Source organism: Aquarana catesbeiana, linkage group LG12 (genome assembly GCF_042186555.1).
Source record: "Aquarana catesbeiana isolate 2022-GZ linkage group LG12, ASM4218655v1, whole genome shotgun sequence".
In the NCBI taxonomy this organism is placed as follows: domain Eukaryota; kingdom Metazoa; phylum Chordata; class Amphibia; order Anura; family Ranidae; genus Aquarana; species Aquarana catesbeiana.
In genome coordinates this window covers 6,592,762-6,617,253 of record NC_133335.1, presented here as the reverse complement: position 1 = coordinate 6,617,253, position 24,492 = coordinate 6,592,762, and the positions used below count along the sequence as shown (strand labels likewise).

At 52.0% G+C, this 24,492-nt stretch overlaps 1 protein-coding gene across 1 annotated transcript in view; it reads right to left on the bottom strand.

Annotated features, from left to right (window-relative positions):
* Positions 1 to 24,492, bottom strand: part of PREX1 (phosphatidylinositol-3,4,5-trisphosphate dependent Rac exchange factor 1) — a gene marked incomplete in the record, with an annotated part of 222,925 nt that overhangs the window by 27,670 nt on the left and 170,763 nt on the right. Inside the window, 12 exon segments of the mRNA XM_073607193.1 lie at positions 56 to 146; positions 3,109 to 3,191; positions 5,249 to 5,337; positions 7,040 to 7,249; positions 7,570 to 7,852; positions 9,235 to 9,445; positions 9,793 to 9,954; positions 11,118 to 11,296; positions 13,000 to 13,141; positions 13,235 to 13,371; positions 21,662 to 21,747; positions 24,383 to 24,492. Of these exon segments, the coding sequence (XP_073463294.1) occupies positions 56 to 146; positions 3,109 to 3,191; positions 5,249 to 5,337; positions 7,040 to 7,249; positions 7,570 to 7,852; positions 9,235 to 9,445; positions 9,793 to 9,954; positions 11,118 to 11,296; positions 13,000 to 13,141; positions 13,235 to 13,371; positions 21,662 to 21,747; positions 24,383 to 24,492 (1,783 nt within the window).

The following is a 24,492-nucleotide window of genomic DNA, read 5'->3' as shown; positions in this document are numbered from 1 at the left end:
AATTCTCTAATTGGTGGCACAATGTCAGCCAAAGGAATACTCATCCACCAATCACCTTGCAGGCTGTGCTCCATTGGGAAGTGCCTGGTCTCCTCGAAGGCTTTGGCCATGACTTTTCCCTTCAGGAGTGTGATGATGGCGTCCACCTGCCGACGGATAACAAGACACACATGATGGAGATGACGATATACGTTGGATATTTAGAAGAGTTTCTGCAACTTTGGTCCTTTTGTTACTTTTATTTGCGGAGATCTTTTCGATATTTAATATATAAATAATATGTGGAACCACGATTCCTTTAATGTTATAAATAGGAGAATCCCATTCCCAATAATTGGCACAGGTCCCTGAATTCAAATTCCCTTTTTCTGAAATAAATAAAAAGAATCTTAAAAAAAAAAAAAAATAATAAATTAAACAGAGAGGAAATAGGTGGAAGTCAGGGACCACTACAGGGGATTTCCCTATAAAGTTACTTTTTATTAAAATGTATCAAAATACAAACCCCAATATTATATGAACACTTATCCCACCCATTAAGAAAAACGGCAACATTGTCTGTTTCTTATAATTACAAAAGGTTGGAAAAAATCCTTCTGATCCCCAAAATCAATGGGAAGTCCACAGACAGAGAATACGAAATGTGACCAATTCATATCCTCCATCAGTTTATACCTGGCTACCCCCTGGGTGATCTATGGATAGCTGGCTACCCCCTGGGTGATCTATGGATGGCTGGCTACCATCGGTGATCTATGGATGGCTGGCCACCCCCAGTGATTTATGGATGGCTGGCCACCCCCAGTGATTTATGGATCGCTGGCCACCCCCAGTGATTTATGGATGGCTGGCTACCCCCTGGGTGATCTATGGATGGCTGGCTACCATCGGTGATCTATGGATGGCTGGCCACCCTGGTGATCTATGGATGGATGGCTGGCTACCCCTGGTGATCTATGGATGGATGGCCACCATCAGTAATCTATGGATTGCTGGCCACCATCAGTAATCTATGGATGGCTGGCCACCCCGGGTGATCTATGGATGGCTGGCCACCCCGGGTGATCTATGGATGGCTGGCCACCCCGGGTGATCTATGGATGGCTGGCTACCCCCCTGGGTGATCTATGGATGGCTGGCTACCATCAGTGATCTATGGATGGCTGGCTACCCCTGGTGATCTATGGATGGCTGGCCACCCCGGGTGATCTATGGATGGCTGGCCACCCCGGGTGATCTATGGATGGCTGGCCACCCCGGGTGATCTATGGATGGCTGGCCACCCCGGGTGATCTATGGATGGCTGGCCACCCCGGGTGATCTATGGATGGCTGGCCACCCTGGGTGATCTATGGATGGCTGGACACCCCGGGTGATTTATGGATGGCTGGACACCCCGGGTGATTTATGGATGGCTGGCTACCCCCTGGGTGATCTATTGATATTTGGCTACCCCCGGTGATCTATGGATGGCTGGTTACCCCCAGTGATCTATGGATGGCTGGCTACCCCGTAATTTATGAATGGCTGGCCACCCCTGGCGATCTATGGATGGCTGGCTATCCCGGGTGATCTATAGATGGCTGGTTACCCCCAGTGATCTATGGATGGCTGGCTACCCCCTGGGTGATCTATGGATGGCTGGCTACCATCGGTGATCTATGGATGGATGGCTGGCTACCCCTGGTGATCTATGGATGTCTGGCCACCCCTGGGGTGATCTATGGATGGCTGGCCACCCCGGGTGATTTATAGATGGCTGGCCACCCCAGGTGATCTATGGATGGCTGGTTACCCCCAGTGATCTATGGATGGCTGGCTACCCCCTGGGTGATCTATGGATGGCTGGCTACCATCGGTGATCTATGGATGGATGGCTGGCTACCCCTGGTGATCTATGGATGGATGGCTGGCTACCCCCTGGGTGATCTATGGATGGCTGGCTACCATCGGTGATCTATGGATAGATGGCTGGCTACCCCTGGTGATCTATGGATGGCTGGCTACCATCAGTGATCTATGGATGGCTGGCTACCCCCGGTGATCTATGGATGGCTGGCCACCCCGGGTAATCTATGGATGGCTGGCTACCCCCGGTGATCTATGGATGGCTGGTCTCCCCCGGTGATCTATGGATGGCTGGCCACCCCCGGTGAACTATGGATGGCTGGCCACCCCCGGTGAACTATGGATGGCTGGCCACCCCTGGGGTGATCTATGGATGGCTGGCCACCCCGGGTGATCTATGGATGGCTGGCCACCCCGGGTGATCTATGGATGGCTGGCCACCCCGGGTGATCTATGGATGGCTGGCCACCCCGGGTGATCTATAGATGGCTGGTTACCCCCAGTGATCTATGGATGGCTGGCTACCCCCTGGGTGATCTATGGATGGCTGGCTACCATCGGTGATCTATGGATGGATGGCTGGCTACCCCTGGTGATCTATGGATGTCTGGCCACCCCGGGTGATTTATAGATGGCTGGCCACCCCAGGTGATCTATGGATGGCTGGTTACCCCCAGTGATCTATGGATGGCTGGCTACCCCCTGGGTGATCTATGGATGGCTGGCTACCATCGGTGATCTATGGATGGATGGCTGGCTACCCCTGGTGATCTATGGATGGCTGGCTACCCCCTGGGTGATCTATGGATGGCTGGCTACCATCGGTGATCTATGGATAGATGGCTGGCTACCCCTGGTGATCGATGGATGGCTGGCTACCATCAGTGATCTATGGATGGATGGCTACCCCCGGTGATCTATGGATGGCTGGCCACCCCGGGTAATCTATGGATGGCTGGCTACCCCCGGTGATCTATGGATGGCTGGTCTCCCCCGGTGATCTATGGATGGCTGGCCACCCCCGGTGAACTATGGATGGCTGGCCACCCCTGGGGTGATCTATGGATGGCTGGCCACCCCGGGTGATCTATGGATGGCTGGCCACCCCGGGTGATCTATGGATGGCTGGCCACCCCGGGTGATCTATGGATGGCTGGTCACCCCGGGTGATCTATGGATGGCTTGCTATCCTCTACCCTGGGTAATCTATGGATGGCGGGCCACCCCGGGTGATCTATGGGCTGTACGTGTCGCCTTTACCTGGTTGAACAGATGTTCTAGGCAGCCGTGCAGCTTATCCTGCTTGTCAGATGGAATCCGCATGTCACATGGCAGCTCGTCCCCTGTCATCATAAAAGGAAAATCATCAGAAAGATCTAAGATAAAACACAACCACTACTTCATTAGGAGGCATGGATGGGCCTGGGACCTCTTCTACAAAGAGGTGACTTGTGTCTTATTTTACTGCTCTTTTAAATTGATATTAAACCCGCATTTTTTTTTCAGCAAATATCTAAACTTCATGGCTTACAGCCTCTTAATCTCTTCAAGCTTGTCATTCTTTTTGTTTCTGCTGGTCCCATGATCCCTGCCCCTGCTTTCTTGTTCTTGGGTGTCTCTTTTGCCTTGTTCCTGCTGCCCCGCCCAACACACACAGGCAGCCCATGAGAACAAGCAACATGCAGCACCCTCCTAGTGTGCAGCAGGATGTTAGGTATATTTAGTTTGGCTGACCTGTAATCAGTGCAGCGGAGGGGGGGGGGGGGGTGATTATTTAGGGCTGCTCAGTGTTTCACAGGCTGCTGCTGTTACTTTCCCCTGTCTTCTAGAGCAGTGGTCTCCAAACTGCGGCCCTTGCTATTTTATTCTCTGACACCAATAAAGGACACACTTCCTCCCATCGACATCTACTATGGGGGCACAATTTCTCCCAATGACACCAACAATGCGGCCCCTATGATGGGACACAAGTCCTCAAAATTACACCAACAATCGGGCCCAATGCCACCTATGACGGAACACAATAATTCAATATGACACCAACAATAGGGCCCAATGATACCTGTGATGGGGCACAATTCCTCAAAATTACACCAACAATGGGGCCTAATGACACCTATGATGGGACACAATTCCTCCCAATGACACCTATGATGGGACACAATACCTCAATATGACACCAACAATAGGGCCCAATGATACCTGTGATGGGGCACAATTCCTCAAAATTACACCAACAATGGGGCCCAATGACACCTATGATGGGACACAATTTCTCCCAACGACACCAATGATGGGACACAATTTCTCCCACTGACACCAATGATGAAGGATTGTTTACTCCAACTGATGCCGTGACATTTTGTACCCCCAATGGCCACAGTCCGGCCACCCTAAAGTCTGAAGACTGTAAACCAGTTTGAAGACCCCTGTTCTAGAGGATTTTAGAAGTATACGGGAGGAAGAGCAGACAGCCTGAATATTAATTGGACTCCAGCCAATCCCTGGGCTGATGTGCCCAGAAGGTGGTGAGAGAGACCATAAATAGTCTGGGGCATGAGCATCAAGGGCAGTGTTCTTGGGCCCAGTCCTGCCTAGAGAAAGTCTTGAGGAAGACACCGAAGTCTTAACTATGATTAGCTGGGGGGGGGCCTATTTGCAAATCTGTGTCGATGGATCAAGTTTGGTTAGGAGAAACTCGCTGGAGAAAGCCAAAAGGAAGTTGGTAGGAAAGAGTCCAGATGTCCTATGGAGTTGTGAGTCTACATATTCCTCACAAGGAAGATCCTGGTGGATATCGGCAGGGGCAACCTGATCCTCTGGCTATGTGAGTGGAAGACCCCAGCGCTGAGAGAAAGTGACTGCGTGCAGCTTTTAGCTCCAGAGAGAGTACAGGTCACCATCAGCATAGAGATCCTGTGGGACATTCCGTATGTACAGTGGCGGCAGCAGTCCATACAGTGCAGCCACAAATTGAGGAGTCCTCAAGTTACCCAGTTCTACAGTTTTCTGCATGTCCCATGCTTCCTCCCTCCCTATCCCAGTTCATCGTTCATCAATAAAGACCATAATAAGAATCCCTAGACTGTATTCTGAGCCAGTGGAAGAATGAAGAAGATGCTGTGTGTCTGGCTGTGTCTGCTCCAAGTGGGGAAGTAGGAATGTATTCACCAGTGGCTCTTTAAGGAGAAGACACATCTCTGCTGCTTCTCCAAGGTAAGTGGTTAATGGCGGCTGCCAACTAGCCACAGCTCAAGCAACTCCTATCAACATCTTGAGGAACCCTGGTTGAAAATGCCTGGTCTATACCCTGATCTAAAGACGAGGTTTTAGTACCGATATAAACTCCATTAATAACATGTCTGAGAGTGTTACAAGGAGACCAACGAATGAGACTCACCTGAACCCATTTCATCGCTCCCCAGGTACGAGCTGTTACTGCGCACGCTGGTGTAGGACAGGACCGAATCACGATTACTGTTACACTCACTGTGGAGAGATCCGACACTATACATGAATAATCATAATATCAAGTCATGGGACGGCATATCCTACATAATCAGTCACCATCTACTCAGTAATCAAAGCCATCAAGATGGCGGGCTTGTTCCATAGAATTTTCACGTTACTAGAAAAAAAAATTCCTCATAATTCATCAAGTGTGTTCAAAAGTGGTATGTGGAGCCTCTGCTATATTTATCCCCTCATCACCTTTATCTTTACTGAGCAAAACTAGAACCAGCAGCCCCCTACTAAAGGGTCCAGAAGGCCAAGAGGGTCTCCATGGCTCAGCATTCGGCTTCAGAAAAGGCGGTGGGATATTTTATAAATGGTGGTGTGTCAGATTGTACATCTAAAAGCACTGTTACAGTGGTTAGACCTTCAGTATGTCCAGGATCTCTAGATCTCCAGGATTCCCAAGTTTTCCAGGGTACCGGTGTGTGAGCATTAGCATTCATCCATGTCAATGCACATTGGTGCTAGTTGATGATGCTGGGCATGTTCTCTGATCAGGAGGGTATTTAAGCACCAGCCTTTGAAGTGGCTGGTGCGGTGTTTAAGCCTCAGCTACCTTAGAGCTAGTTTTCTATAATGCTGAACCTACCACCGCTTACCTGCTGCTGACCTGGATTGCCTGACCTGACTACTCTCTTTTCTGCCTCAACTGGACTGGACTACTCTCTGTTCTGCCTCAACTTCTGCTTGGACCTGGCTACTCTCTTGTCTGTTGCTTGCCTCAGCCTCTGCTTGAACAGGACTAATCTCTTGCCTGCTGCCTGCCCAGGAACTCTGACGGACCTGACTACTCTCTTGCCTGCTGTCTGTCTCGACCTTTACCTGGACTGGACTACTCTGTTCCCTGCTGCCTCCCTCGACATCTGCCTGGACTACCCTCTTGCCTGCTGCCTGCCTTGACCTCTGAATGGACCTGCTACCCTCTTGCAGCCGCTTGCCCACAACCTCTGCCAGGAACTGACTACTCTATTGCCTACCGTCTGCCTGAACCTCTGTCTGGACTCTTGTCCACCACCTGCCTTGACCGGATTACTCTTTTGCCTGCCACAACCTCTACTGGAACCTGACTACTGTCTTGCCTGCTGCCTGCCTTGACGTCTTTCTGGACATCTTGTCTGCTGCCTGCCACAACCTCTACCGGAACTTGACTACTGTCTTGCCTGCTGCCTGCCTTGACGTCTTTCTGGACATCTTGTCTGCTGCCTGCCACAACCTCTACCGGAAACCTGACTACTGTCTTGCCTGTTGCCTGCCTTGGCGTCTTTCTGGACATCTTGTCTGCTGCCTGCCACAACCTCTTACGGAACCTGACTACTGCCTTGACCTCTTTCTGGACTCTTGTCTACCACTTGCCTTGACCTCTGCCTGGAACTGATTACTCTCTTGCCTGCCGCAACCTCAGCCCGGACCTGACTAATCTCTTGCCTGCCGCCTACCTTGAGCTCTGTCTGGACCTCTTGTCTGCTGCCTGCCACAACCTCTACCTGAACCTGACTACTCTGCTGTCAGTTTGCAGAGAGTAAAATCAAGGACCATTAGATTTCTGAACCATCACTACAGGAGGGGTGCTCTGAATATCAACTGTGTCACCTGCCAGGGGGTTTCATAATAAGCACACAGTCTCTGCATCGGTTGCACATTGACTAATAAAGGTTACTGAAGAGCCAGAACTGACCTGTAGGAGTCTCTGTAGCTGACTGTATCGTGTCCTGAGTCCTCCTGGTCCTCCTCCAATACCTTAAAACAAACTTTCTTGATGCCACCTGGTTCCATCCTGTCCCCATCTCCATCCTCAGCCCCCAGTGAGGAGGGGGGCGTCTCGCTTGTGGACATGGGCTCAGAGGTGGTGTCTCGCTCCAAGGGCTCTGTGATGGTGGACAGCAGCCTGCAGAGTAAAAAAGAGTGGGGGAAATTATGGTCTACAAAATTACCATGCTGACTTCTATGAAGAAATAAAGCACTGTGAACCCCCAGAACTGCATCACAAAGAACATTTATGGAAGTTATACTAACAATAAATAAGAAAAGGGCACAGATCTTCAATGCAGGACTCCAGCCTAACCATTATGTGAAATATCCCATAGCAGGTAATCAGATAACACCTATCATCGCTGTGGAACAATTAGATCAGTGATGCAGGCTGGTAGCTGGTCGCTATGGGTTACTGCACTCAGCATCACGATATGAGGTTTCCAAATGTCTTACTTGTTGATCTGGGTGACGTATTGCTTCATCTCCTTCAGAGCGAAGTCCAGCTTGTTGAAGAGCTGCAGGTAGGAGTCCTGGATCTCCAAGTCATCATGTTTCATTAAGAAGCTCAGACCGTGATCCTCCGGGTTCATCCCTCCATTCATCTGAGAGAAGCTGCCGTCCTGGAAACTGCCGTTCATCCCATCCTCCTCCTCTGTGCTCATCACACACCTCCAGGCTGGAGCCGCCATACTGGCGATAGAGTGCTGCGAATACAGCATGGGGTTCAAAGTGCCGACTGAAGAGAGAGAGGAAGAGCAAGGTCAGGACCAGAACTCACAACCAGCACCCCAAAACTTCCACCCTGTCCTCATCAACTGCTAATATGTACAGGACTAGAATAGAGGGGGGAGAGAGAGGAGATGGGGGGGGGTGCAAAAGAGGTGACAATAAGAGAGATATATACATGGGAGAGATAAAGATCTGTACGAGAGATAGATATATGTGAAGGATGGGAAGAGAAAGGAGAGAGATTTGTGAGGGAGAGGAGAGAGAGAAGAGGAGATATGTGAAAGTTGGGGGGGGGGGGGGGAGATATGTGGAAAGTGGGGGAGGATATGTGAAGGAGGGAGAGAGAGAAAAAGAGAGTGCTATGTGGAAAGGGGGGGGGGGGGTGAGAGAGATATGCGAAGGAAGGAAGGAGGGGGAGAGAGAGAGAGAGAGTGATATGTGGAAGGGGGAAGAGAAATGTGAAGGAGGTGGGGGGGGGGGGGCATATGTGAAGGGGGGGGGGAGATATGTATAGGAGGTGGGGGGTGGAGAAGAGAGAGATATGTGAAGGAGGGGGAGGGGGAGAAGAGAGAGTGATATGTGGGGGTAGAGATGAGAGAGATATGAAGGAGGGGGGGGGGATATGTGAAAGAGAGGAAGGGGAAAGGGAGGGAGGGAGAAATGGACCAGAAAGAGAGGTGGGAGGGATATGAGAGGAAAGGGAGGTAGACATGGAGGGATAGAAAAAATTCTGGGTCCCAATGTTACCCATGATCTGGATAGGGGGTGGGGAGGTAGGAGTTGGTCCCAATCTTACCCTGATCTGGATGGGGGGGGGGGAGGTAGGAGTTGGTCCCAATCTTACCCTGATCTGGATGGGGGGTGGGGAGGTAGGAGTTGGCTCCAGTCTTACCCTGATCTGGATAGGGGGTGGGGAGGTAGGAGTTGGTCCCAGTCTTACCCTGATCTGGATGGGGGGTGGGGAGGTAGGAGTTGGCCCCAGTCTTACCCTGATCTGGATGGGGGGTGGGGAGGTAGGAGTTGGCCCCAGTCTTACCCTGATCTGGATGGGGGGTGGGGAGGTAGGAGTTGGCCCCAGTCTTACCCTGATCTGGATAGGGGGTGGGGAGGTAGGAGTTGGCCCCAGTCTTACCCTGATCTGGATGGGGGGTGGGGACGTAGGAGTTGGTCCCAATCTTACCCTGATCTGGATGGGGGGGGGGGGGGGGGAGGTAGGTGTTGGCCCCAGTCTTACCCTGATCTGGATGGGGGGGTGGGGTGGGGTGGGGAGGTAGGAGATGGTCCCAGTCTTACCCTGATCTGGATGGGGGGTGGGGAGGTAGGAGTTGGTCCCAATCTTATCCTGATCTGGATGGGGGGTGGGGAGGTAGGAGTTGGTCCCAATCTTACCCTGATCTGGATCCAGGCCAAAGAAGGAGTTCTTGCGGCCAAAGCGGATGCTGAAGGAGCGCCCCACGGTGGTGCTGGTTTTGGGGTAGGAGACCTCCATGAGGTTGATGTGGTAGTTGGTGGGACAGAAGTCCATACTGTGCAGCAGGTGGGTGTCGCCGGTCGCTTGTTTAAATGACGGACTCACTTTCATCTTCAACTCGTCTGCAAACTGAGAGGCAGCACAACATGTGAGTCCCGCGTCACCCACAATGACCACCAATGGGGGGCAATTCTACACTGGATGGTAAGATTAGGAAACACCGCAGTCTGTACTGTCTGTGTTTCATTTTTATTGCTTTTTTATTTTTTTAATTTCAAGATTGTTACTGAAAACATTTTGTTGTAAAGAGCAGGGGGTGTCATCTCTGGTTATATGATAGGTGTGCAGCATTATTCTTCAATGTAACACTTTCTACAACTTAGATGAGTGATTAGATAGAGAAAGATCACTACAGAGGAGCGCTATGAGGAGGACGCGGGGAAGGTGGACAGGATGAGACGTGGTGGCGCCCTCACCTGCTCGTAGCTGGAGATCCTCCGGCTGATGTTGTCCAGCTTGGTGTCACAGATGTGGCGGAATTCGTACTGCGGCATCGTTATCACCGACTTACTCATAGCGAGGAGCCGCACACAATTCTTCACAAACTGGTTGTCGTCCGCGATAAACGCCTGCAGGATCTGCGCAATACAAAACACCTCGTCATACAAAACACACACAGAGAGAGACTTCACACATCTAAAATCAGGAGAATTTCCCACCGATGTTGGATTCTGTTGGTACCGAGGACTTAAAAAGTCAAGAGAACAACACAGTGCCTTGAAAAAGTATTCATACCCCTTGAGATTTCCCACATTTTGTCATGTTACAACCAAAAACGTAAAAAAATGTATTTTATTGGGATTTTATGTGATGGACCAACACAAAGTGTCACATAATTGTGAAGTGGAAGGAAAATGATAAATGATACAAATAAATATGTGAAAAGTGTGGGGGGGCATTTGTATTCAGCCCCCTTTACTCTGATACCCCTAACTAAAATCTAGTGGATCCAGTTGCCTTCAGAAGTCACCTAATTAGTAAATAGAGTCCACCTGTGTGTCATTTAATCTCAGTATAAATACAGTGATCCTCCGGATTTTAGTTAGGGGTATCGGAGTAAAGGGGGATGAATACAAATGCCCCCCCCACACTTTTCACATATTTATTTGTAAAAAATGTTAAATTCAGCTGGTAGAGACATCCCCAAAAAGACTTGTAGAGAAAGGGGGTTCTACAAAGTATTGACTCCGGGGGGCGCTATACAAATGTACCCCCCACACTTTTCACATATTTATTTGTATCATTTATCATTTTCCTTCCACTTCACAATTATGTGACACTTTGTGTTGGTCTATCTCATAACATCCCAATAAAATACATTTATGTTTTTGGTTATAACATGACAAAATGTGGGAAATGTCAAGGGGTATGAATACTTTTTTTAAGGCACTGTAGAAGCCCCAATATTACAAATAAGATCGGACAGCCACTGATCTGCCTGACGCTCCTCCTGCTCATGTTTCCCTGCAGACAGGCTGGGAGAGAGCTGGGTCATGTGACAAGCTGGATGGCCATTAAGAAAAAGGGACTTCGATGTTTTTTTTTTAATTAAAATAATTACAGAGCCGTCACCCCCATACAGAAGTAGAGGGGACAATGGAAATGACACATTGTGTGTTCAGTGTGACTTTAGCACCCATCATTGCAGTGACCCGCAGAGCCGCCCTGCGGGTGGCGTTTGTCCCGGCGCCGCTCAGGCGGTACAGAGATCGGCGTTCCTCCTCCTCCGGGTCGTTCTCACCTTGGCCGTGATTCCAAACAACCCCCGAGGCTCCAGGATCTTCTCCAGGACGTGACACTTGATCCCGGCCGTGTTCACGTACTCGTACACCACACCGTGCTCCAGCTGGATGTTCTCCACCGTCAGATTAATGAGGGGCCCGTCCTCACCCACCGGGGAGATCAGATTACAGGCCGGACCTACAGCAAGAACACAGGAGAAGATAGAAGAGACACCCAACAATCCCTCCCAACAAATCAGAAATAATGAGATGAGATAATCTGCAGAGTATATCATATATGGATCTCTCTGGAGGGGGAGGGGAGGGAGCGATGTTCTGCAGATCTCCATAGAGGTCAGTGATGAGATAATCTGCAGAATATATCAATATGGATCTGTCAGGAGGGGGAGGGGAGGGTGCGATGTTCTGCAGATCTCCATAGAGGTCAGTGATGAGATAATCTGCAGAATATATCAATATGGATCTGTCAGGAGGGGGAGGGGAGGGAGCGATGTTCTGCAGATCTGTAGAGGGGTCAGTGATGGGATAATCTGCAGAATATATCAATGTGGATCTGTCAGGAGGGGGAGGGGAGGGAGCGATGCTCTGCAGATCTGTAGAGAGGTCAGTGATGGGATAATCTGCAGAATATATCAATATGGATCTGTCAGGAGGGGGAGGGGAGGGAGCGATGTTCTGCAGATCTCCATAGAGGTCAGTGATGAGATAATCTGCAGAATATATCAATGTGGATCTGTCAGGAGGGGGAGGGGAGGGAGCGATGCTCTGCAGATCTGTAGAGAGGTCAGTGATGGGATAATCTGCAGAATATATCAATATGGATCTGTCAGGAGGGGGAGGGGAGGGAGCGATGTTCTGCAGATCTCCATAGAGGTCAGTGATGAGATAATCTGCAGAATATATCAATGTGGATCTGTCAGGAGGGGGAGGGGAGGGAGCGATGCTCTGCAGATCGGTAGAGAGGTCAGTGATGGGATAATCTGCAGAATATATTAATATGGATCTGTCAGGAGGGGGAGGGGAGGGAGCGATGTTCTGCAGATCTCCATAGAGGTCAGTGATGAGATAATCTGCAGAATATATCAATATGGATCTGTCAGGAGGGGGGAGGGGAGGGAGCGATGCTCTGCAGATCAGTAGAGAGGTCAGTGATGAGATAATCTGCAGAATATATCACTATGTCAGGAGGGGGAGGGGAGGGAGCGATGTTCTGCAGATCTGTAGAGAGGTCAGTGATGAGATAATCTGCAGAATATATTAATATGGATCTGTCAGGAGGGGGAGGGGAGGGAGCGATGTTCTGCAGATCTACAGAGAGGTCAGTGATGAGATAATCTGCGGAATATATCATATATGGATCTGTCAGGAGGGGGGGGAATGATGTTCTGCAGAATATATCAATATGGATCTGTCAGGAGGGGGAGGGAGCGATGTTCTGCAGAATATATCAATATGGATCTGTCAGGAGGGGGAGGGAGCGATGCTCTGCAGACGCTGCAGGGAAGACGTCACGGCGCGGCACGCTATTTATACATCAGGTGGAAGCGGAGTGCAGGGAGCGGGTGAGGGGTTCAGGGAATGGGACGGCGGTGATTAATAATTGATGATTTCCCGTCATTGGACGCAGCGCGGCGGATCAGGTTTATCGCTTCGGTGGAAACACGACGCCGTTAACCTGCTCACTGCCAGAATCTACAGGGCCCGGATCTAACACAGCCACAGTCTATGTGAGCGATATACAGACCGAGGGGGGGGGGGGCGTGGCCGAGATCCAGACGATGATTTTATATAAAGGGGAACGCTTGTCTGCTGATGATGTCATCTCAGATCAATCTCTCTTTATACTAACAAGAAGTCTCATAAGCCCCGCCCCCGCGGTACCTGTCTGCCTGTCATGGAGTCCTCTGCCCAGAGCGCCGCCCTCGCACACTCCGCCGCCGTTCAGACAATCCTCCGATGTACAGCGCTGCTCCCGGTCCTCCTCGGCGTCCTCGTGGGTGCGATAAATCCACTGATAGAGGCCCTGCAAATCACAGACACGGCTCAGCGCCTTTCCATCCCCAGGTCTGCTGAGACTTGTAGTTCCCCAGGACACCCCTCCCCTCCTTATACTCACCAGAGGATTTTGGGGGTTCTTGCGGTAGGCAGTGAAGTGCTCGAGGACCTCGATGTGGCTGTCATGTGTGACGTTGTTACCGTTCACTTTCAGGACGCACTGTCCGGGGTGGAGGCCGACCGCGGCCGCCTGCGAGCCTGCAGACAACAACAAAAAAGTCAGCGAGGAAATCCATATATAAAGAATTCACATCAAACAATCGCCCAATCCAACATCGGGAGATGTGAGCCTCGTTCACACCAGGTGCGCCCAAACCTGCGCATTTTTTTTTAAAACGCGTTTCCAAGCATGCAAATTTTATTACACATTCCCAAGAGTGCGCATTTTTTGGACGCGTTCCCAAGAGTGCGCATTTTTTGGACGCGTTCCCAAGAGTGCGCATTTTTTGGACGCAATCCCAAGTGTGTGTATTTTTTGGACGCGTTCCCAAGAGTGCGCATTTTTTGGACGCAATCCCAAGTGTGCGCATGTTTAAATGCCCAAAAAGGTACAAGGAATGGGCTGCCCCGAGCGCGTACTACGAAAAACGCACCAAAAAGCGCACAAAAATGCACATTCATAAAAATGCCTTAATGGCACCAGAAGGGCGTGCGTTTTCGTGCGAGGGATAACATTCCGGGGACAGATGTGCGCTCAGCTGCTCGCCATATTTACGTCACTTTGTATCTTTATTCTGATCATAGAAGGATCCAAAATGATACAAAAGTATCTAAGCCGTGACAGGGGGAGGGGCTTATTCACAGCAGGTGCGGTGCGGGCACGTGCCCAAAATCGGACGTTTTCCCGCGCTGCGCTTGGTGTGAATGAGCCCCTCCCCCTGTCTCGGCTTGGATACTTTTGTATCATTTTGGATCCTTCTATGATCAGAATAAAGATACAAAGTAACAGTTTTGTGGCAGAAGTTGAATATGGCGAGCAGGTGTCCCCGGAATGTTATCCCTCGCAGTGATTGGTCGCCACACGCCGCGTCCCCACATTAGAGGACCCCCGGACCCTCGGAACGCCGTACAGTAGCGTGTTTATTTTCTTATTGCGAAGTCGGCGCTCATCGTCTGTACACCGCGGGGACTTCACATTCCTGGACATGTCCCGTCAACTTCTCATGGCGGCATTGGGCCCAAAGGTCTCCTGTATATTCTGATCTCAGCCAATCAGGAAGCAGCGTGGAGCGGCGGTCTGACTTGATGGTGTCTATTTGGTGAGGAAAGTGTTTTCATGTGTAAAATCTTCTCTGTGTTTGTTTTCAAAGCTTTAATAAATCTTTGTCTGGGGGGCGATAAAACCGTCTGCTGCGTCCGACAACAACACGCCAGATGTTGGAATGTGGATGGGCCGGGCGATCTGCACACACATGTGGGGGCCTAATACTTAGCATGTGATGGCGGCACGTTCCTCCCCTCTAGAGGAACCCATTACCACAGAGTCTGGTGGAAGGGGCTTGGGAACGGGGGACACAGAAGAGGGGGACTTCATTGTACTTGGAAAGACTCAACTGACCACAGCAGCCAATGTACAAATTCCACCAGAGGGCAGCAGTGAGTTATAGTCTATATTAGGGGTCTCTACGGCCCACTGTAGGATTCTATCCAGCCCCCAGCTAGGGTCCGTGGTGTGTCCTCCATAGACTAAGGATTCGGGTCAGCGGGGCTGCCTGTGGTCTCCGCCTCTCCCTCCAGCGTCCTAACAACCAATGACGTTCTTGCACCTAAAATTTACAGGAGGATTTACAGGAACCTTCTTCCTTCAAGACCTCTTTCTACAGCCATGCTGTAAGCCTTACAAGGCTAAGGACGATTCTAATAGGGGGGACTCTGCGGGGGACCCTGATGAATAGGGGGGACCCTGATGTATAGGGGGGACTCTGAGGGGGACCCTGATGTATAGGGGGGACCCTGATGTATAGGGGGGACTCTGAGGGGGACCCTGATGTATAGGGGAGATCCTGATGTATAGGGGGGGATTCTGAGGGGGACCCGGATGTATAGGGGGGGATTCTGAGGGGGACCCGGATGTATAGGGGGGGATTCTGAGGGGGACCCGGATGTATAGGGGGGGATTCTGAGGGGGACCCGGATGTATAGGGGGGGATTCTGAGGGGGACCCGGATGTATAGGGGGGACTCTGAGGGGGACCTGGATGTATAGGGGGGACCCTGATGTATAGGGGGGACTCTGAGGGGGACCCGGATGTATAGGGGGGACTCTGAGGGGACCCGGATGTATAGGGGGGACTCTGAGGGGGACCCGGATGTATAGGGGGGACTCTGAGGGGGACCCGGATGTATAGGGGGGACTCTGAGGGGGACCCGGATGTATAGGGGGGACTCTGAGGGGGACCCGGATGTATAGGGGGGACTCTGAGGGGGACCCGGATGTATAGGGGGGACTCTGAGGGGGACCCGGATGTATAGGGGGGACCCTGATGTATAGGGGGGACTCTGAGGAGGACCCTGATGTATAGGGGAGACCCTGATGTATAGGGGGGGATTCTGAGGGGGACCCGGATGTATAGGGGGGGATTCTTAGGGGGACCCAGATGTATAGGGGGGACTCTGAGGGGGACCCGGATGTATAGGGGGGACTCTGAGGGGGACCCGGATGTATAGGGGGGACTCTGAGGGGGACCCGGATGTATAGGGGGGACTCTGAGGGGGACCCGGATGTATAGGGGGGACTCTGAGGGGGACCCGGATGTATAGGGGGGACTCTGAGGGGGACCCGGATGTATAGGGGGGACTCTGAGGGGGACCCGGATGTATAGGGGGGACTCTGAGGGGGACCCGGATGTATAGGGGGGACTCTGAGGGGGACCCGGATGTATAGGGGGGACTCTGAGGGGGACCCGGATGTATAGGGGGGACTCTGAGGGGGACCCGGATGTATAGGGGGGACTCTGAGGGGGACCCGGATGTATAGGGGGGACTCTGAGGGGGACCCGGATGTATAGGGGGGACTCTGAGGGGGACCCGGATGTATAGGGGGGACTCTGAGGGGGACCCGGATGTATAGGGGGGACTCTGAGGGGGACCCGGATGTATAGGGGGGACTCTGAGGGGGACCCGGATGTATAGGGGGGACTCTGAGGGGGACCCGGATGTATAGGGGGGACTCTGAGGGGGACCCGGATGTATAGGGGGGACTCTGAGGGGGACCCGGATGTATAGGGGGGACTCTGAGGGGGACCCGGATGTATAGGGGGGACTCTGAGGGGGACCCGGATGTATAGGGGGGACTCTGAGGGGGACCCGGATGTATAGGGGGGACTCTGAGGGGGACCCGGATGTATAGGGGGGACTCTGAGGGGGACCCGGATGTATAGGGGGGACTCTGAGGGGGACCCGGATGTATAGGGGGGACTCTGAGGGGGACCCGGATGTATAGGGGGGACTCTGAGGGGGACCCGGATGTATAGGGGGGACTCTGAGGGGGACCCGGATGTATAGGGGGGACTCTGAGGGGGACCCGGATGTATAGGGGGGACTCTGAGGGGGACCCGGATGTATAGGGGGGACTCTGAGGGGGACCCGGATGTATAGGGGGGACTCTGAGGGGGACCCGGATGTATAGGGGGGACTCTGAGGGGGACCCGGATGTATAGGGGGGACTCTGAGGGGGACCCGGATGTATAGGGGGGACTCTGAGGGGGACCCGGATGTATAGGGGGGACTCTGAGGGGGACCCGGATGTATAGGGGGGACTCTGAGGGGGACCCGGATGTATAGGGGGGACTCTGAGGGGGACCCGGATGTATAGGGGGGACTCTGAGGGGGACCCGGATGTATAGGGGGGACTCTGAGGGGGACCCGGATGTATAGGGGGGACTCTGAGGGGGACCCGGATGTATAGGGGGGACTCTGAGGGGGACCCGGATGTATAGGGGGGACTCTGAGGGGGACCCGGATGTATAGGGGGGACTCTGAGGGGGACCCGGATGTATAGGGGGGACTCTGAGGGGGACCCGGATGTATAGGGGGGACTCTGAGGGGGACCCGGATGTATAGGGGGGACTCTGAGGGGGACCCGGATGTATAGGGGGGACTCTGAGGGGGACCCGGATGTATAGGGGGGACTCTGAGGGGGACCCGGATGTATAGGGGGGACTCTGAGGGGGACCCGGATGTATAGGGGGGACTCTGAGGGGGACCCGGATGTATAGGGGGGACTCTGAGGGGGACCCGGATGTATAGGGGGGACTCTGAGGGGGACCCGGATGTATAGGGGGGACCCGGATGTATAGGGGGGACCCTGATGTATAGGGGAGACCCTGATGTATAGGGGGGGATTCTGAGGGGGACCCGGATGTATAGGGGGGGATTCTGAGGGGGACCCGGATGTATAGGGGGGGATTCTGAGGGGGACCCGGATGTATAGGGGGGGATTCTGAGGGGGACCCGGATGTATAGGGGGGGATTCTGAGGGGGACCCGGATGTATAGGGGGGGATTCTGAGGGGGACCCGGATGTATAGGGGGGGATTCTGAGGGGGACCCGGATGTATAGGGGGGGATTCTGAGGGGGACCCGGATGTATAGGGGGGGATTCTGAGGGGGACCCGGATGTATAGGGGGGGATTCTGAGGGGGACCCGGATGTATAGGGGGGGACTCTGAGGGGGACCCGGATGTATAGGGGGGACCCTGATGTATAGGGGAGACCCTGATGTATAGGGGGGGATTCTGAGGGGGACCCTGATGTATAGGGGAGATCCTGATGTATAGGGGGGGATTCTGAGGGGGACCCGGATGTATAGGGGGGATTCTGAGGGGTACCCGGATGTATAGGGGGGGATTCTGAGGGGGACCCGGATGTATAGGGGGGGATTCTGAGGGGGACCCGGATGTATAGGGGGGGATTCTGAGGGGGACCCGGATGTATAGGGGGGGATTCTGAGGGGGACCCGGATGTATAGGGGGGGATTCTGAGGGGGACCCGGATGTATAGGGGGGGATTCTGAGGGGGACCCGGATGTATAGGGGGGGATTCTGAGGGGGACCCGGATGTATAGGGGGGGATTCTGAGGGGGACCCGGATGTATAGGGGGGGATTCTGAGGGGGACCCGGATGTATAGGGGGGGATTCTGAGGGGGACCCGGATGTATAGGGGGGGATTCTGAGGGGGACCCGGATGTATAGGGGGGGATTCTGAGGGGGACCCGGATGTATAGGGGGGGATTCTGAGGGGGACCCGGATGTATAGGGGGGGATTCTGAGGGGGACCCGGATGTATAGGGGGGGATTCTGAGGGGGACCCGGATGTATAGGGGGGGATTCTGAGGGGGACCCGGATGTATAGGGGGGGATTCTGAGGGGGACCCGGATGTATAGGGGGGGATTCTGAGGGGGACCCGGATGTATAGGGGGGGATTCTGAGGGGGACCCGGATGTATAGGGGGGGATTCTGAGGGGGACCCGGATGTATAGGGGGGGATTCTGAGGGGGACCCGGATGTATAGGGGGGGATTCTGAGGGGGACCCGGATGTATAGGGGGGGATTCTGAGGGGGACCCGGATGTATAGGGGGGGATTCTGAGGGGGACCCGGATGTATAGGGGGGGATTCTGAGGGGGACCCGGATGTATAGGGGGGGATTCTGAGGGGGACCCGGATGTATAGGGGGGGATTCTGAGGGGGACCCGGATGTATAGGGGGGGATTCTGAGGGGGACCCGGATGTATAGGGGGGGATTCTGAGGGGGACCCGGATGTATAGGGGGGGATTCTGAGGGGGACCCGGATGTATAGGGGGGGATTCTGAGGGGGACCCGGATGTATAGGGGGGGATTCTGAGGGGGACCCGGATGTATAGGGGGGACTCTGAGGGGGACCCGGATGTATAGGGGGGACTCTGAGGGGGACCCGGATGTATAGGGGGGACTCTGAGGGGGACCCGGATGTATAGGGGGGACTCTGAGGGGGACCCGGATGTATAGGGGGGACTCTGAGGGGGACCCGGATGTATAGGGGGGACTCTGAGGGGGACCCGGATGTATAGGCGGGACTCTGAGGGGGACCCGGATATATAGGCGGGACTCTGAGGGGGACCCGGATGTATAGGGGGGACTCTGAGGGGGACCCGGATGTATAGGGGGGACTCTGAGGGGGACCCGGATGTATAGGGGGGACTCTGAGGGGGACCCGGATGTATAGGGGGACTCTGAGGGGGACCCGGATGTATAGGGGGGACTCTGAGGGGGACCCGGATGTATAGGGGGGACTCTGAGGGGGACCCGGATGTATAGGGGGGACTCTGAGGAGGACCCGGATGTATAGGGGAGACCCTGATGTATAGGGGGGGATTCTGAGGGGGACCCGGATGTATAGGGGGGACTCTGAGGGGGACCCGGATGTATAGGGGGGACTCTGAGGGGGACCCTGATGTATAGGGGGGACTCTGAGGGGGACCCTGATGTACAGGGGGGGACTCTGAGGGGGATCCTGATGTACAGGGGGGGACTCTGAGGGGGACCCTGATGTACAGGGGGGGACTCTGAGGGGGACCCCGATGTACAGGGGGGGACCCCGATGTACAGGGGGGGACCCCGATGTACAGGGTGGGACCCTGATGTACAGGGGGAGGACTCTGAGGGGGACCCTGATGTATAGGGGGGACTCTGATGTACAGGGGGGGACTCTGAGGGGGACCCCGATGTACAGGGGGGGACCCTAATGTATAGGGGGGGACTCTGAGGGGGGACCCTAATGTATAGGGGGGGACTCTGAGGGGGACCCTAATGTATAGGGGGGGACTCTGAGGGGGACCCTAATGTATAGGGGGGGACTCTGAGGGGGACCCTAATGTATAGGGGGGGACTCTGAGGGGGACCCTAATGTATAGGGGGGGACTCTGAGGGGGATCCTGATGTATAGGGGGGGGGACTCTGAGGGGGACCCTGATGTATAGGGGGGGACTCTGATGGGGACCTTGTTGTAAGGGGGGACTCATTTATAAAACAAATAGGCCTGTGAATACATTGTGAAGTATAGCATGTGGCCCTCGTATTGATAGGTTTGGGGTCCCTCCTCTGTATGAACATTGAACTGGATCTCTTTAGTCTCCCCCTGAGCATAGAGGAGACATAGGGAAGACATAGAGGAGACATAGGGAAGACATAGGGAAGACATAGAGGAGACATAGGGAAGACATAGGGAAGACATAGAGGAGACATAGAGGAGACATAGGGAAGACATAGGGGAGACATAGAGGAGACATAGAGGAGACATAGGGAAGACATAGAGGAGACATAGAGGAGACATAGGGAAGACATAGAGGAGACATAGGGAAGACATAGGGAAGACATAGAGGAGACATAGGGAAGACATAGAGGAGACATAGGGAAGACATAGAGAAGACATAGGGAAGACATAGAGGAGACATAGAGGAGACATAGGGAAGACATAGAGGAGACATAGGGAAGACATAGGGAAGACATAGAGGAGACATAGGGAAGACATAGAGGAGACATACGGAAGACATAGAGGAGACATAGGGAAGACATAGAGGAGACATAGGGAAGACATAGGGAAGACATAGAGGAGACATAGGGAAGACATAGAGGAGACATAGGGAAGACATAGAGGAGACATAGGGAAGACATAGAGGAGACATAGGGAAGACATAGGGAAGACATAGGGAAGACATAGAGGAGACATAGAGGAGACATAGAGGAGACATAGGGAAGACATAGAGGAGACATAGGGAAGACATAGGGAAGACATAGAGGAGACATAGGGAAGACATAGGGAAGACATAGAGGAGACATAGGGAAGACATAGGGAAGACATAGGGAAGACATAGGGAAGACATAGAGGAGACATAGGGAAGACATAGAGGAGACATAGGGAAGACATAGGGAAGACATAGGGAAGACATAGGGAAGACATAGAGGAGACATAGAGGAGACATAGAGGAGACATCGGGAAGACATAGAGGAGACATAGGGAAGACATAGAGAAGACATAGAGAAGACATCGGGAAGACATAGAGAAGACATCGGGAAGACATAGGGAAGACATAGAGGAGACATAGAGGAGACATAGAGGAGACATCGGGAAGACATAGGGAAGACATAGAGGAGACATAGAGGAGACATAGAGGAGACATCGGGAAGACATAGGGAAGACATAGAGGAGACATAGGGAAGACATAGGGAAGACATAGAGGAGACATAGAGGAGACATAGGGAAGACATAGGGAAGACATAGAGGAGACATAGAGGAGACATAGGGAAGACATAGGGAAGACATAGAGAAGACATCGGGAAGACATAGAGAAGACATCGGGAAGACATAGAGAAGACATCGGGGAACTCCTCTTTTTATTGGCTGATGTTCCCCTAAACCTGGCATAATTCTTGTATAATAAAAGCTGTAGAGAGAACATTTCTCGGGGTGATATAAATCAGGGGTTCTGCTTTTTTTGGGGAGTTCTCACCTCGCCCCACGGCGTGGACATACGGCGGCGTAGAGCCACGGATCTGGAAACACAGAGCCTGCGGAGAGTCCGGAACCTTCACAATCCTGAGAGGAAGAGAGGAAACGATAAGATCCGTCATTATTGTCTTCTGCAGAAGAGAGAACAAAATACGGCACCAAATCCACCTCATTCCCACCACCGGATCTCCAGAACCGGGACCACCAAGAGTAGGGATCATAATGAATGAAATCTGTCAATGTGTCCGCAGGGACTGGATGTCCTTATTGGACTTCTCTCACTTTATCTCTCCATCACATCCACACAGATTACAAGACAACATCAGGACAATCTCATATGGGGCCGACCATCTTCATCTACATATCACATGGCGGACCGGAGTATATCAATACAGGGAATTATGGGGCAGGCGGGGATACAGCTAAGCTACAACATAATCATACACACCGATGTGCCGTGGGGATGTAGGATTATACTAAATAGTCTAATCCAAAAATATCCGTGGCGGCTCCTCAATGAGGCTGAAGTAAGCGATGCAATATATCAAGGAAACAGCAGAGGGCACCAACTAAGTGCAGTATATAGAAATAAAAAGTTATTAAAAAAAAAAAAAATCGCAGCTGGCGACTCACGAGATACATAAAGATAAGAGCGTGTAATCCACCCAGTGCGGATTGCTGTTGAGCCTCGGTGTGTCTTCAGGAGCCGTGTAGGACACCAGAAACAAACACGGCTCCTGACAGCAGCATCTGCTTCCTGGCTCCTGAAGACGCACTGAGGCTCAACAGCAAACCGCACTGGGTGGATCACACGCTCTTATCTTTATGTATCTTGTGAGTTGCCAGTTATGATTTTAATAAAGTTTTATATATACTGCACTTAGTCGGCGCCCCCTCTGCTGTTTCCTTCATACAATACTAATCAGTTCAATTCTCATATATGTCCTCCTGTCTGCTTTGTACGACTTATTTTATATTAGGCTGGAGGAAGTCATTGGATCCACTTATACAGTGGAAGGAAAATAATGATCCCCTACAGATTGTGTAAGTTTGCCCCCTTACAAAGAAATGAAGGGTCTATAATTTTTATCATAGGTGTATTTTATATGATGGAGACAGAATATCAACCAAAAATCCAGAAAAAACACACATGATACAAATGTTATAAACTGAGTTGCAGTTCAGTGAGTAAAATAAGTATTTGATCCCCAAGCAAAACATGACTTAGTAGTTGGTGGAGAAACCCTTGTTGGTGATCACAGAGGTCAGACGTTTCTTGTAGGTGGTGATCAGGTTTGCACACATCTCAGGAGGGATTTTGGTCCACTCTTCTTTACAGATCTTCTCTAAATTCTTAAGGTTTATTGGCTGTCTCTTGGCAACTCGAAGTTTCAGCTCTCTCCATAAATTTTCTATGGGATTAAGGTCTGGAGACTGGCTAGACCACTCCATGACCTTAATGTGCTTCTTCTTGATCCACTCCTTTGTTGCCTTGGCGGTATATTTTGGGTCATTGTCATGCTGGAAGACCCGTCCATGACCCATCTTCAGTGTTCTGACTGAGGGAAGAAGGTTCTCATCCAAGATTTTACAATACACGGCCCCGTCCATTGGCTCCTCAATGCGGCAAAGTCGGCCTGTACCTTTAGCAGAGAAAAAACCCCAAAGCATCATGTTTCCACCTCCGTGCTCGACGGTAGAGATGGTGTTCTTAGGGTCATAGTCAGCATTTTTCTTCCTCCAAGTCGAATGACAAAGAGCTCAATTTTGGTCTCATCTGACCACAACACTTTCTTCCAATCATTCTCTGAATCATTTAGATGTTCATTGGGAAACTTCAGATGGACCTGTACATGTGTCTTCTTGAGGAGGGGGACCTTGTGGGTGCTGCAGGATTTCAATCCATGGCAGCGTATTGTGTTACCAATAGTTTGTTTGGTGACTGTGGTCCCAACTGCCTTGAGATCATTCACAAGCTCCTCCCGTGTAGTTCTGGGCTGATCCCTCACTTTTCTCATGATCATCCTCACCCCATGAGGTGAAACCTTGCATGGAGCTCCAGACCGAGGGCCATTCATGGTTACTTTGTATTTCTTCCTTTTCTGAATATTCACAACAGTTGTCTCCTTCTCACCAAGCTTCTTGCTGATGGTCTTGTAGCCCATTCCAGCCTTGTGCAGGTCTACAATCTTGTCCCTGACGTCCTCTGACAGCTGTCTGATCTTCCCCATGATGGTGAGGTTGGAATGGAAGAAAGAGATTCTGTGGACAGGTGTCTTTTATACACATAACGAGTTGTCATTAGGAGAACCTTCTTACATTGAAAGGACTAATCTGTGTACAACATGAGCACCTACTGGAGCCAGTCTGTGGGGGGCAGAATTATTGTTGGTTGGTAGGGGATCAAGTACTTATTTTACTCCATTTATAACATTTGTATTGTGTTTTTTTCTGGATTGTTGGTTGATTTTCTGTCTCTATCATATAAAATACACCTATGATAAAAAATATAGACCCTTCATTTCTTTGTAAGTGGACAAACTTACACAATTTGCAGGGGATCAAATCATTATTTTCCCCACTGTAACTATCTTATATGTTACAAGTCCTCCCGTCTTTTTTGAAAGATCCTAGAACCTCACATCCATCCTCCAAAATACCATGCCCTTCATCCACACTTATAATAAACTGTGCTGGAGGAAATCAATGGATACAATCTTACTCTTTCGATTTGATGGCCACCAGTATGCGGATTGGACGCCTTGAGCAGAAAGACTGATTTAGGAGGACCTCCACCTCGGAGAAGGGTCGGAGGAACACCAGATCTTCATT